The sequence below is a fragment of the Heptranchias perlo genome, chromosome 13, assembly GCF_035084215.1.
Source record: "Heptranchias perlo isolate sHepPer1 chromosome 13, sHepPer1.hap1, whole genome shotgun sequence".
NCBI lineage: Eukaryota > Metazoa > Chordata > Chondrichthyes > Hexanchiformes > Hexanchidae > Heptranchias > Heptranchias perlo.
The window spans coordinates 59,114,545-59,130,169 of NC_090337.1; the positions used below are offsets into that span (position 1 = coordinate 59,114,545).

Genomic DNA, 15,625 nt, shown 5'->3' on the forward strand with positions numbered 1-15,625 from the left:
TCACTCATTTTATTCCTTACACGCCTTGCATTCATATAAGCATAATTCAGGTTACCCTTTAATATCCTTACTCCCTCTTTGCTAATTATTCTTAGCCTGCAGTCTGTTCTGCTTTCCTCTCCCCCTTGCTATACTAGTACTGTACCTTACTGTCCTAATCAACATTGTAAGTGGCATGTCTATGTCTGGAAGTTAAAACTTTGTCAGTTGAACCTGACCTTGTATCAAGTGCATAATATAAATCATACCAAAATCCCTTCCAGGCCAAATAGATAAACCTTCAAAATTTTAACAACAGCCAATCACATTCTACAAAAAAAGTGGCCAATCATATTCTGCAAGAAAGAAAGCAACTGAAAAAAAGATCTAGCAACATGTCAGTTCCTTACCCGACTAAGTCTTAACCCAAAAATGAGAGACGGCCACCAGGCCATCCTGTCAGTCCTGGTGTCATACTCTCTGACAGAGCTCAGCATTGGCCACCAGCAGTCAAAGATAACATAGAATTAAATTATATTGAATTTATAGCACAGAAACAGGCCATTTAGCACTACAGGTCTGTGCTGGTGTTTATGCTCCACACCAGCCTCCTCCCACCCTACTTCATCTAACCCTATCAACATATCCTATTCCTTTCTCCCTCATGTACTTCACCAACTTCCCCTTAAATGCATCTATGCTATTTGCCTCAGCTACTCCTTGTGGTAACAAGTTCCACATTCTAACCACTCTCTGGGTCAAGAAAATAACAGCATGTCCTGTATAAATCTGAGCAACAGCTTGGGAGATAAAACTGATATGTTTTAATAATTTAAACTAAGTGTTTCTATTGAAACCCATGGTATAAGGACAGAACATGAGGAACATCACTGGATACAGTATTTATCTGATGTACAGACGAAGCATTGCTCTAAAATCCTGGCCCTGAAATCCCACGTAAACAGTCATTTTCAGCTGTTGATGTTGTTTCCCTGGGGGTTCCACTGGCCTTATGGCGGGAGATGGGTCGGAGTTACGGTGGAGACTAGTAGAACTCCCATGGAATTCAGGGCCACTTTGTCTGGTTTCAATAGATGATAGAATTCAAACACTGCTGTAATTCACAGAACTTGAGTGCTTCAAATAAAACTCAGTGAGTCCTGGACTGCCACAGAAAAATGCAACTAATTAAAACTGGATTATTCAGGCTGGTATACTTTCAGCACACTTCAGTGGCACACTTTCAGCATGCGGCAGCTGCAATAGATTGATACTGAGACAGTACTGACTGGGCTTTATAATAAACACATAGCGCATTGCATAGGCAGGGCTGTATTACCAGGCGTAGTGCATTCCAAGGTTTAATGTCATAAACAATCCAACAGAGCTTGAAGAGGTTATAGAAACAGAGAAAATAGGAGCAGGAGTAGGCCATTCGGCCCTTCGAGCCTGCTCCGCCATTCAATATGATCATGGTTGATCCTCTATCTCAATATCATATTCCCGCTCTCTCCCCGTTCCCATTGATGCCTGTTGTGTCTAGAAATCTATCTTGCTCCTTCTTAAACATATTCAGTGACTTGGCCTCCACAGCCTTCTGTGGTAGAGAATTCCACAGGTTCACCACCCTCTGAGTGAAGAAATTTCTCCTCATCTCAGTCCTAAATATCCTACCCCATATCCTGACCCCTTGTTCTGGACCCCCAGCCAGGGGAAACATCCTCCCTGCATCCAGTCTGTCGAGCCCTGTCAGAACTTTATATGTTTCAATGCGATCCCCTCTCATTCTTCTAAACTCGAGTGAATACAGGCCTAGCCGACCCAATCTCTCCTCATACGACAGTCCTGCCATCCCAGGAATCAGTCTGGTGAACCTTCGCTACACTCCCTCTATGGCAAGTATATCCTTTCTTAGGTAAGGAGACCAAAACTGCACACAATACTCCAGGTGTGGTCTCACCAAGGCCCTGTATAACTGCAGTAAGACATCCTTGCTCCTGTACTCAAATCCTCTTGCAATGAAGGCCAACATACCATTTGCCTTCCTAACTGCTTGCTGCATCTGCATGTTTGCTTTCAGTGACTGGTGTACAAGGTCCCTTTGTACATCAACATTTCCCAATCTATCACCATTTAAATAATACCCTGCCTTTCTGTTTTTCCTTCCGAAGTGGATAACTTCACATTTATCCACATTATACTGCATCTGCCAAGTATTTGCCCACTCACTCAACTTGTCTAAATCGCCTTGAAGCCTCTTTGCATCCTCCTCACAACTCACGATCCCACCTAGTTTTGTGTCGTCAGCAAACTTGAAAATATTACATTGGGTTCCCTCATCCAAATCATTGATATATATTGTGAATAGCTGGGGCCCAAGCACTGATCCCTGTGGTACCCCACTAGTCACTGCCTGCCACCCTGAAAAGAACCATTTATTCCTACTCTCTGTTTCCTGTCTGTTAACCAATTTTCAATCCAAGCCAGTATATTACCACCAATCCCATGTGCTTTAATTTTGCACACTAACCTCTTATGTGGGACTTTATCAAAGGCCTTCTGAAAATCCAAATAAACCACATCCACTGGTTCTCCCTTATCTATTCTACCAGTTACATCCTCAACAAACTCCAGTAGGTTTGTCAAACATGATTTCCCTTTCATAAATTCATGTTGACTTTGTCTAATCCCATTGATATTTTCTAAGTGTCCTGTTATCACATCCTTTATAATAGACTCTAGCATTTTCCCTACTACTGATGTTAGGCTAACTGGTCTGTAGTTCTCTGCTTTCCCTCTCCCTTTTTAAATAGTAGGGTTACGTTTGCCATCTTCTAATCTGTAGGAACTGTTCCATAATGTATAGAATTTTGGAAGATGACAACCAATGCATCCACTATTTCCATGGCTACCTCTTTTACTACTCTGGGATGCAGATTATCAGGCCCTGGGGATTTATTGGCTTTCAGTCCTATTAATTTCTCCAACACTATTTTTTTACTAATACTAGTTTCTTTTAATTCCTCCTTCTCACTGGTCCCTTGGTTCCCTAGTATTTCTGGGAAGTTATTTGTGTCCTCTTCTGTGAAGACAGAACCAAAGTATTTGTTTAATTGCTCTACCATTTCCTTGTTCCCCATTATAAATTCTCCCGTTTCTGACTGTAAGGGACCTAATTTGTCTTCACTAATCTTTTTCTTTTTACATACTTGTAGAAGCTTTTACAATCCACTTTTATGTTCCTTGCAAGTTTACTCTCATACTCTATTTTTCCCCTCTTAATCAATCTCTTGGTCCTTTTTTGCTGAATTCTAAACTGCTCCAAATCCTCAGGCTTGCTACTTTTTCTGGCAACTTTATATGACTCCTCTTTGGATCTAATACTTAATTTCTTTTGTTAGCCGCTTTTCCTTTTGTGTTTTTGCACCAGAAAGGAATGTGTAATTGTTGCAATTCATGCATTTGTTCCTTAAATGTTAGCCATTGCCTATCCACCATCATGCCTTTTAATGAAGCTTCCCAATTATAAAGTGAATTCCTGTAAACAAATTATGATTTGAACTGAAGTGATATTATACTTTTTATTCTGAAGTGTAGTAAATAGGGCAGTAGAAGACCATCCATATACAGGGCAATATATCGCCGTTCCTTCATCGTCGCTGGGTCAAAATCCTGGAACTCCCTACCTAACAGCACTGTGGGAGAACCTTCGCCACACGGACTGCAGCAGTTCAAGAAGGCGGCTCACCACCACCTTCTCGAGGGCAATTAGGGATGGGCAATAAATGTTGGCCTTCCCAGTGACGCCCACATCCCATGAATGAATAAAATAAAAAGCAGCTCCTCCATGTATTACAGTGCATTAGTGGTATACAGGATACAAGCAGACTCGATACGTATTACAGTCCATTAGTGCAGTATATTAAAGTCATACAGGGAAATAGGAACAGGGTAATAATGAAGAGCTCTAGCAAAACTGAGGTCCATTGGAAAACTCTCCATTGGCTGGAGTCATACCTGACACGGTGGAAGTTTGTTGTGATTGTCAGATTGTGTGACTGGCATTATCGCAGCCCCAGAATCTTGCTGTCGGAGTTACTTTGGGCAGTGACATTGGCCCAATCATTTTCAGCTGATTCATCAATGACCTTCCCTCCGACATAAAGTCAGGAGTGGGGGTTCGCTGATGATTTCAGTGTTCAGCTCCATTCACAACTATTCTGATAATGAAGCAGCCCACGCTAGCCTACAGCATGACCTGGACAACATCCAGACTTGAACTCACAAGTGGCAGGTAAGATTGACACTACATAAGTGCCAGGCAATGACCATCTCCAACAAGAGAAGGTCCACTACCTCCCCGACCATCAATTGGCCCACCATCACCGAGTCCCCCACCATTAACATCCTGGGGTCATCACTGACCAGAAGCTTAACTACACCAACCATATTAACACTGTAGCAACGAGCATGGCAGAAGTTGGGTACTCTGCAACGAGTGGCTCACCTCCTGACCCCCCATCTACAAAGCTTGTCAGGAGTGTGATGGAATACTCACCACTCACCTGGATGGGTACAGCTGCAGTAACATTCAAGAACATTGCTGCCATCTAGACTAAAGCCGACCGCTTGATCAGTGCCTCTGCCACTGGACTCAATATCAACCCTCCACGGCCACCAGTGCATTGTGGCTGTAGTGAATACAATCTATAGGATGCACTATATCAACTTGCCAAGCTTGCCTTGGCAGCACCTTCCAACTGCCTGACCTCTACCACCAAGGAGGACAAAAGAAGCTATATCATGGGAACACCATCACCTCCAAGTTGCCCTCCAAGTCTCCTTGAACAGATACCGCCCATCAATCCTTCATCATCTCTGGCTCAAAATCCTAGAATTTCCTTCCTATCACCAACATGGGAGGACCATCATGAGAACTATAGTGGTTCAGGGACCCCTTCTGAAGGCAACTAGGGATGGGCAATAACTGTGACTTTGCCAGCATCACCCACATCCCAAAAACACACTAAAAAACCTATATGTGTCACAGTACATTAGTGATATACAGAATAATAGCAGGCCCAGTATATATCATAGTATATTCGAGGTATTTGGCATACTAACAGACCCTGCATGTAATGTGACAACAATAATGGGTTTGATGCCTGTCCCCTTAAAACTGAGTCAATGTACAGATGTAGGGTTAAACAGCTAGCTAAAGTCAAAGTCTTACGTCAGGCCTGTCCCAGCACAATGTTGCAGGTTTTGCTGTTGTAGTCTCCCTGGCAACAGGCTTGAGAAGGAGTCAAACGAACAATTGTGAAATGGCTATAGATTTCATGATTGGTTCAGTTTGTATTTGACTACAATTCCCTTTTGAATTTGAGTGGCTAGTTTTGTAATTCTTCTCTACAATATAAAAATGAGAGTATAGGGGCAGTTGGAACATCCTATAAGTAAAGCTGTTCTTGAAACCTTAGAGAAACAACTAGTGCTGGTTTGAAAAGGATTGACAGTTTGAAATTCCTATTTTAAACTTTAAATAAAGCCTCATACGATGTTCTGCCACTTTTATACACTGAAGTGGGATCTTACGGAGTCATAAGATAATCCGATACCTACTAACAATCACCAAACAAAGTTTGCTCCTCTTTTACCCAGGTGGGTTACTGAAAGTTTACCTAGATCTCAAGGCAAGGATAGATGCTGTCAAAGGTTGGGTAATTGGAACTCGCCTCTGAGAGCGATCTAAGACATGAGAATGGAATTAACCTAGGGTAAGAAAGTTATGAGAGATCCAAAAATATAATGGGTATATAGGGCAATAGCAGACTGCATACATCAGTAAACTGGGCAATAGTAGATCCAGCATATGTAGGGACTAGCCTGGGTGGTACTGGATCTATCAGTCAGGGACAGTTGGTGCTGTCCAGTTTTCTTCCCTTAGTCCTTTGCACTCTTGCTTATATTAGGCAATCGAGAAGGAATGAGCACCTAGATGAAGGGCTGGAGGGTGGTCAGTGCCCGTGAAACCGGATCCTAAAGTTCACTGGCTTCAATAGAGAATGGGAGAAAATTGGGGAAGGGTGGTAATGGGAGTTTTTCTGTTGGAGAGTTAAGAGATGGTGTCATCACTTTAATTCCATGAGCACTTACAACAGAGAAGGCGAGCTCTGAACATTGAAATGTATTAGACTTCTTTCTGTTACAAATTGAGTGAAAATTAAAGATGGCCTCAGTTTAGAGACTCTGTGCGGCATTTTCAGCCTTGTTAGTTCTCCATCCTCACGAAGGAGACATGTTCGAAGATGACAGACAGAGAGATGCTGTGGAAAGGTCAAATCACAAATAATGTGCGAATATAGGAATGGCATACAGTAGGGGATCCTCTATGTAATTCATTGTTTGTTAGATATCATTGTGCGTCAATGTCTCTACACATCCTCGAGATAAAACATAATTCACATGCAGACCATGAGTGTGTGTTTGCTGTCACCACCAGTAATACGTTTGTTTCTTAATGCAGTTGAAACATGGTCGTACTGGATCTCAGAAAAACATATTTGATATGTTCAACTCGACCTATTCGGGGATGGACCAGGCCAACTCAGGGAAGGACCTCCTTTTCAAGGATTCCACACAGTGTCTGATTGAAGCTCCTTCCCAAGATTACAAAAGCTTCCTGGGAGAGAATTACATTGGAATAATGGAAAAGCTCCAGTCCTGTGAACCTCCTGGTAAATATTATTGAAATATGGATTTCAATCAGCATGTTTTTTCTTTAACATTTTTGAACTTTTTTTGTGTGTTTCAAGCAGGGGATGCCAGGGTTCTGATCAAGCACTCCCAGGTCATGCTACTTTCTGCATGAATAATAATGGTGCTTGGTGGACTGCTGGATGCTGGTATCTCCTTGCTGTTCTTAATGTGTGAAAGGAATAGAGAGGTCTGTGAGGCTAGTCATGGCCCTTGTGAATGCCAGTCCCACTATCCAAAGAAGAACTGTTGAGATTGATGGAGTTTGTGTGGGGCATGGTTCATTCAATGTATGATTTTCAGTGGCCCATTATATTCTGGTGGGTTTTAAGGTTGTGAGGCCCCCACTCATCCTGATTCCACTTTGTGGCTTCCAAGTCTCACTCCCAAGAGTTTTGTAACTTCACTGAATGCAGCCTTTTACACCCCTGTGGATCAGGTGGGCCAGTGCTTGGCAATCATCTTAATGGTCATTGGAGTGGGAGTTCAGCTAATTATTGCTGTCTCCTGCAGGGACACCATGCAGTGTGGAAATCTCCCATTGATCTTGGTGACATTACTGGAGAGTTTGATGTCTGCTTTTCAATTGCTGCAATGGCCCTGCTCTGCACTTGATGGTACCCCATGCAATGTGCAGCTTCCCATACTTGTCCATCTGTAAATAATTACAGTATTTCTCCAGTCTCCTGAAGTAAGATCCGGCTCTTGTTTAGTGTATGTCAGGGAATTTTACCAAAACATACTAAAATTTATAAATACAGTATATATAGATCTCTCTCTTGTGAAACAACATATTATGGAAAGGTGCAACATGACACTTCGAAGCGAAAGGATCCTTAACCCATTTTCTATCACGACCCTGAGGACTGCTTCAGCATATTCCCAATGCATTAACTGGGAGCACCTATTGACTCAGTGCAGCTTGGGAATAATTGGAAACAATTCATTTTAAAATATTTGTAATAATGTTATCAGTTTAATACAGGGGGAGGAGAGAACTGGGTTATGCTGTGTTTTAGATATTGGCCTTTCACCAGTGGGATCTTTCAAATACAGCCCAGACTGATGGGATGAATGGCTCCTGCGCCTACTAGCTGTAGGGATTCTATGGAAGATAGCAGTCTCAACCTAGTTCCCAGTTGGCTTGGGTCCATAGCACAAACTGGTCTTGCTTGCCACTAACTGACAACCCCATTCAGAGAGGCCACAGGCTGGCTAATATGGGAAATAGTTAAAATGTCACACTACTGTAGTAGGAGGTATTCTGCTGAGGTTGGAGCTGTCATGTTATTGGGACAGTGTAGAGGGAGCTTTACTCTGTATCTAACCCATGCTGTACCTGACCTGGGAGTGGTTGATGGAACAGTGTAGAGGGAGCTTTACTCTGTATCTAACCCATGCTTTTCCTGACCTGGGAGTGTTTGATGGAACAGTGTAGAAAGAGCTTTACTCTGTATGTAACCCGTGCTGTACCTGACCTGGGAGTGATTGATTGGGACAGTGTAGAGGGAGCTTCACTCCGCATCCAACCAGCTGTACCTGACCTGGAGGTTTTTGATGATAACACTACATACCTGAAATGGAAGTATTGTACTCCTCACCACTGATGTCCCTCAACTGGATGAGCATAAAAGTTCACAAAAGAAACTACAGCTCGGAAAATCCACAGAACTTTGACCCAACTTTAATGTTGTGATCTGCATGAATTGCCTGTAACACCTGAAGGTGGTGCTGTAATAGAACATTCCCACCTTAGTGGGCCTGGGGAACATTCTTCGTGATGCTCTGCAGCTCAACTATTGGAAAAGAAGCTGGTGTGAGTCTACACGTGGTAGTAGGCTCTGGCCACTGGGTGATTCTACCAAGTGTTTATTTTATATTTTGCAAAGTGCACTCTTGGCCATGTTTTCCCCCCAGCTGATTCAGATATATGACATTATTAATATTTATTATATTATTAGTCGGTTACTTATTACTTTATTACTGTCACTTCTTTATTTTTAGATAAGATATTATGTTCTCTTCCCCCCACACCTGGTCATCCTCGAGCCCTAATTCATTTTGTATGCCCCCTGCCCCCCAACCATCCTTAGCTGACTCCCAGCCATCATCTGCTGGCCAGTTCTGGGATTGTGCTCCTCTTATCCACCCACTAGCTGCTCCACACTGTTGTTCTGGTTCTTTCTTCCTCTCTTTCTCCTCCTCCTTCCCTTTCTCCAAACCCTCTCCCCTTTTCTCCTCCTCACCCCCTGTCCCCACTCCTCCATCCCCATCCCCTATCCCCCTCTTACTCCCCATCTTCTTCGCCCATTGCTCCCAGCTCCACTGCCACCTGGTATTACTGGTTGTAGCAGTGCATTTGCTTCCTCAATACTCCAGCCACACTCTGACAATTTCTGTGACCTTTAATTCTCTCGCCCCACCCCTCAGGCTTCTCTAACTCTCTTCTGCCTCTTATTATTCTCTACATTCCTGTAATCCCCTCAGCCTCTAACCCCACTCTAAATTCCCCCTACCCCAGCATCTAACCTTACTCTAACTTCCCCCGACCCCTGCCTCTAACCCTACTCTAAATTCCCCCTACCCCAGTTCCTAACCTTACTCTAAATTCCCCCTACCCCAGCATCTAACCCTACTCTAAATTCCCCCTACCCCAGCATCTAACCCCACTCTAAATTCCCCCTACCCCAGCATCTAACCCCACTCTAAATTCCCCCTACCCCTGCCTCTAACCCCACTCTAACTTCCCCCTACCCCAGCATCTAACCCTACTCTAAATTCCCCCTACCCCAGCATCTAACCCCACTCTAAATTCCCCCTACCCCAGCATCTAACCCTACTCTAACTTCCCCCTACCCCAGCATCTAACCCCACTCTAAATTCCCCCTACCCCAGCATCTAACCCCACTCTAAATTCCCCCTACCCCTGCCTCTAACCCCACTCTAACTTCCCCCTACCCCAGCATCTAACCCTACTCTAAATTCCCCCTACCCCAGCCTCTAACCCTACTCTAAATTCCCCCTACCCCAGCATCTAACCCCACTCTAAATTCCCCCTACCCCAGCATCTAACCCTACTCTAACTTCCCCCTACCCCTGCCTCTAACCCTACTCTAAATTCCCCCTACCCCAGTTCCTAACCCTACTCTAAATTCCCTCTACCCCAGCATCTAACCCCACTCTAAATTCCCCCTACCCCAGCATCTAACCTTACTCTAAATTCCCCCTACCCCTGCCTCTAACCCTACTCTAAATTCCCCCTACCCCAGCATCTAACCTTACTCTAAATTCCCCCTACCCCTGCCTCTAACCCTACTCTAACTTCCCCCTACCCCAGCATCTAACCCTACTCTAAATTCCCCCTACCCCAGCCTCTAACCTTACTCTAACTTCCCCCTACCCCAGCATCTAACCCTACTCTAAATTCCCCCTACCCCAGCCTCTAACCTTACTCTAACTTCCCCCTACCCCAGCCTCTAACCCTACTCTAAATTTCCCCTATACCAGGCCTCTAACTCTGCTCTGTCTTCCCCTTCTCCTTCCACCCCACCCCCCACTCCAGCCTGTGTCTCTGCTCTACATTTCCCTTCCCCAGACTTTAACCCTGCTCCTGGTTTCTAACCTTGCTTTTTCTTCCACCCACCCCCCCCCCCAATATTTAACCATTCTTTAACTTTCCCCCTTTGTGCCCCTGTGCCCCTGTAACCCTCCTCTACAGTCTCATGCAGTGTTTAACCCTGCTTTACCTTTCCCCTTGCCCCACCAATCTTACTCTTCCACCCCTATCTCCCATTCTCCTCTACTTTCTCTCTTTGACCTCTTGTGGCATCTATCGTTGCAGTCCTCTCTCAGCCCTGGTCCATTTATTCCCCGTCCTCTGCTCCTGCTTGACCTGAAGATTGCTTACCCTTGTATAGCACCTCGGCCGGTAAACTTAAAAACTCGATTACTATAGGGGACATTTAGAGTGAGAACCATTGCAGCCATGTTCTAAGCATCTGTTTCTATCTATTTCAGAGCTCCTGGCAGCTTGTTCCTTTGATAAATGCTGAACCCCACAATGGTTACCTGCCTAGGATTTGAATACCAGCTGATCCGGAATGTTCCATTCTCTCCATCTGATACCTGTCTGAATACAATGATATCCACACTGTGCCTTCCTGCATTTAACTTGTTTACCACAGACATGCTGAGCGATGTATCTCACCACTGTAGAAATGGAGGAGCTGGGTCTTGATTCTGTTTCTGTAACACAAAATAAATTCTTCCTTCTTCAGTAATTTCAGGTTTTCTGAGGTTTTTTTTCTAACAATGGTAGTATCTCGATGATCAGTAATTCAGCAGTTATGAAGGAAATTTAATCAAGTTTTTAAAAGTTATAAAGGGTTTTGATAGGGTGAATAGGAAAAGAATATTTGCTCGGGATGAGATTGAGTGGTGACAGGTTATCAATTTAATGTCCTCACCAAGAGAGTGAAGAAAGAGGGTTGGGAAAAATGTCTTTATGCAGAGAGTTGTTATAGCATGGAATGCTGTGCCCCAGGGAAAACTTGAGACAGACACCATTGTATCTTTTAAGGAAAGCGTAAATAACTATTTGCAGCAGGAGGATGCAGAGCGATGGAGAGAGAGCAGGGCAATGGAATTAGTTTTGGATTGCTTTGGAAAAGAGCTATTACAGATACAATGGGCCAAATAGCCTTCTGTACTGTAAATTTCTATGATTATGGGCAGAGAAGCCTTGGTGTAGATAGTACACACTGCAGCAAAGGTACGCCAATGGAGGAGGGGGTGGATGTTTAAGCTGGTGCATGGGGTGCCAATCAATTGGACTGGTTTGTTCTGGGTAGTGTCGAGCATCTTCTGTCTTCTTGCAGTTGCCCCCTTCCAGGCAAGTGAAAAGTATTCCATCACATTCCTGACTTGTGCCTTGTAGGTGGTGGAGAGGCTTTGGGGAGTCAGGAGATGAGCCACTCGCCGCAGAATACCCAGCCTCTGACCTGCTCTAGTAGCTGCAGCATTTATGTGACTGGTCCAGTTGAGTCTCTGGTCAATGGTGATCCTCAGGATGTTGATGGTAATGTCCCTGATTGTCAAGGGGAGGTGGTTAGGCTCTCTCGTGTTGGAGATGGTCATTGCCTGGCACCTGGTGCAAATGTTACTTGCCAGTTATCAGGCCAAGCCTGTATGTTATCAAGGTATTGCTGCATGTGGGCATGAACACTGTGCAATCAGCAGCAAACTGATCAGAAGTTCACTTCTGAACTTAAGGTGGAGGGACGGTCATTGATGAAGCTGTTGAAGATACTTGGGCCCAGGACACTGCCCTGAGGAACTCCAGCAGCGGTATCCTGGGGCTGAGATGATTGGCCTCCACCAGCACAGCCACTTTACCTTGTACCAAGTATGACTCCAGCCACTGGAGAGTTTTCCCCCTGATCCCAATTGACTTCAGTTTTACTAGGGTTGATTGATGCCACACTTGGTCAAATGCTGCCTTGATGTCAAGGGCAGTCACTCTCACCTCATCTCTGGAATTCAGCTCTTGTATCCATATTTGGTCCAACACTGTAATAAGGTCTAGAGCTGAGTGGTCCTGGCGGAACCCACACTGAGCATCGGTGAGTAGGTTATTGGTGAGTGCCGCTCGATAGCACTGTCGATGACTCCTTTCATCACTTTGCTGATGATTGGGAGTAGACTGATAGGATGGTAATTGGCTGTGTCGGATTTGTCCTGCTTCTTGTGGACAGGACATACCTGGGTAATTTTCTACATTATCGGGTAAATGCCACTGGAACAGCTTGGCTAGAAGTTCAGCTAGTACTGGAGCACAGGTACCACCTGACTACAGCAGGGATATTGTCAGGGCTTGTACACTTTGCTATGTCTAGTGCATTCAGCTGTTTCTTGATGTCATGTCGAGTAAATCGAATTGGCTAAAGACTGGCATCTGTGGTAGTGGAGATGTCAGGCAGAGGCCGAGATGGACATCCATTCAGCACTTCTGGCTGAAGATGGTTTCAAACATTTCAGCATTGTATTTTGCACTCAGGTGCTGGGCTCAGCCATCATTGAGGATAGAGATGTTCATGGAGCCTCCTCCTCCTGTTGGTTGCTTAGTTGTCCACCACCATTCGTGACTTGATGTGGCAGGACTGCAGAGTTTTGACCTAACCTGTTGGTTGTGGGATTACTTAGCATTATATTCCATGTTGCTTCCGCATGTTTAGTATGCATGTGGTCCTGTGTTGTAGCTTCATCAGGTTGGCACCTCATTTTCAGGTATGCCTGGTGCTGCTCCTGGCATATTCTTCTACACTTCTCATTGAACCAGGATTGGCCTCTGGCTCGACGGTGATGGAGGCCTGTGCGATATGCCGAGAGATAAGGTTGCAGATTGTGGTGGACTACAATTCTGCTGCTGCTGTTGGACCTCACAGGTGTCCAGATTTGAGCTGCTAGATCTGTTCTTAATCTATCCAATTTAGCTCAATGGTAGTGTCATACAAAATGATTAAGGGTGCACAGGTGCAAAAAGTAAAGAAGGAAAGATTTGTATTTGCATAATGCCTTTTGCAACCTCAGGACATCCCAAAGTGCATCACAGACAAATAATAAAAAAAATAATGGAATGTTGTCAGTCATCTCAAGCGGGCTGGAATACAAAGGGGTACAACTTATGTTAGTTATATAAAGGTCTGGTTAGACCCCATTTGGAGTACTGCATTCAATTTTGGGCACCAAACCTCAGGAAGAGTATATTGGCCTTGGAGGGGGTAGCGCAGAGTCACCAGAATTATACTAGGGCTTAAAGGATTAAATTACAAGGACAGGTTGCATAAATTTGGCTTGTATTCCTTGAGTTCAGAGAATTGAGGGGCGATCTAATCGAGGTGTTAAAATGATAAAAGGATTCGACAGAGTAAATACTGAGAAACTATTTCCTCTGATGGGGGAATCCAGAACAAGGGGTTAGAGTTACAATCTTAAAATTAGAGCTAGGCCATTTAGGAGTGAAATCAGGAAGCACTTTTTCTCACAACTTCTGTTGGTAAAGCCAATGTATAACTGAGGCACACAGACTGAGATGGTCCCAGGATCAAGCCCCAGTCTCTGTTGAGTTGGCTACAGTGTAGGCAGCCAGTGGGATGAACCAACAATTAATTCTTGTGTAGCACAATACAGGGGGGTTCTAACGGATTATTCATTTTTGACACGGTTCCTTTTCTTGGTCAACATTCTGGGGTCGATTTTAACCCACCCTGCCTGGAGGGAATGGGGCAGGGCCTTCAAAATGGAGCGTTGTGACTTACTGCCACAGGCCGCCATTTTAACTGCTCACTGCAGTCAGGTGGCTGAGGTTCCCACTGGAGCAGGCGGGAGCCTCGTGAATTTATGCAAATTGGCAACCTATTACGTTAGTGGGACCCCGACTACACTGTAACTGGACCCGGAGTGGGGAAGCTGACGCAGGTTTTCCACCAGTCTGAAGCAGGTCTGCTGCTGAAGACAGAAGAAGCCGTCCAAGGTAGGTGAAAAACATTCCCTTGTGGAACTAAAGAGGAGCACGAGCATTCCTCCGGGCCCCACAAGGAAAGTCACGGCCTCCCCTGCCCTGGACTCCTCCTCATCCCGCCCGTGAGACCCTTCCAAAACCCCCTCCCCATGAGTTACCCGCTGGCTGGCGAGCCTTCCTTTGGTGCCGGCAGGCGGTGTCCATCTGCCTGAACTTCCCCTCCTGCCCGTCGGCCAGCCGCTGCTTTCCACCTCTTTCATGTGGGCAGCTGACCGGCAGCATTCAGAGGAGGCCCGAGAGTTCAAATACCCTGGGCCTCAAACTTAGGCCAGTGTGCGCAATTTGCACTTGCCCTGGTTCCCCGCCTGTCTAAAGCCCACTGTGAGATAAAATTGACCCCTTTGCCTTACCAAAGAAAAGGGTTCCAATGCTGCATGAAACATTATCAAATCAATTAGCAGAATAAAGCTTCCAAATATTGTCCCATCAAACACTCCTAAGTGAGATTCAGCCGAATAAAGCTCTCTCTACACTCCCCATCAAGCACTCCCAGACCAAGTACACTTCAGTTAGATACAGCATAAAGCTCCCTCTACTTTGTCTATTCAAAGGTCAGGTGTAGGTGATCTTATAAATAAGAGTAAAGCTTCCTGTACACTGTCGAATCAAGCACTCCCAGGTCAGATGCAACACTGTTGAGACCGAAACATGCTAGGAAATAGTGCTTAACTACAACTTCAGAAAAGCACGCTATGCTGCACCAGTATGCTATTTACCACTTCCACATTTTCCATGTCCATTGGCCTCTCTGAGTGACAATGTTAACCTGGCCAGTTAGTGCTGCACTAAGGTCCGTTTGTGTTGTGGATTGACACCAATGAGGAAATAGTTTGAGACCATCCCAAAGCTCATTTCCAGTGTTGTCAACTAATAATTTCATTAGCAATGATTTTGCGAGGTGGTTTCAATATTAATTCAATTGTATGGACTAAAAGCTGATAAATCCCCTGGACCTGATGGTCTACATCCTAGGGTTCTAAAAGAGGTGGCTTCAGAGATAATGAATGCATTGGTTATGATCTTCCAAAATTCCCTAGATACTAGAATGGGCCCAGCGGATTGGAAGGTAGCAAATGTAACCCGGCTATTCAAGAAAGGAGGGAGAGAGAAAACAAGGAACTACAGGCCAGTTAGCCTGACTTCAGTTAAAATTAAGGAAGTGGTAACAGGGCACTTAGAAAATCATAACATAATTGGGCAGAGTCAACATGGTTTTATAAAAGGAAAATCACGTTTGACAAATTTATTAGAGCATTTTGAGGATGTAACTAGCAGGGTAGATAAAGGGGAATCAGTGAATGTAGTATATTT

At 44.6% G+C, this 15,625-nt stretch overlaps 1 protein-coding gene across 1 annotated transcript in view; it reads left to right on the forward strand.

Moving 5' to 3' along the window:
* The window catches only part of LOC137331631 (serotransferrin-B-like), a 67,195-nt gene extending 56,180 nt beyond the window's left edge, over positions 1 to 11,015 (forward strand). Inside the window, exons 16-17 of the mRNA XM_067995558.1 lie at positions 6,506 to 6,716; positions 10,753 to 11,015. Coding sequence (XP_067851659.1) covers positions 6,506 to 6,716; positions 10,753 to 10,787 — 246 coding nt within the window. The 3' untranslated portion in view covers positions 10,788 to 11,015. The remainder of the gene's footprint in view (positions 1 to 6,505; positions 6,717 to 10,752) is intronic.
* Positions 11,016 to 15,625: the final 4,610 nt, after the last annotated feature.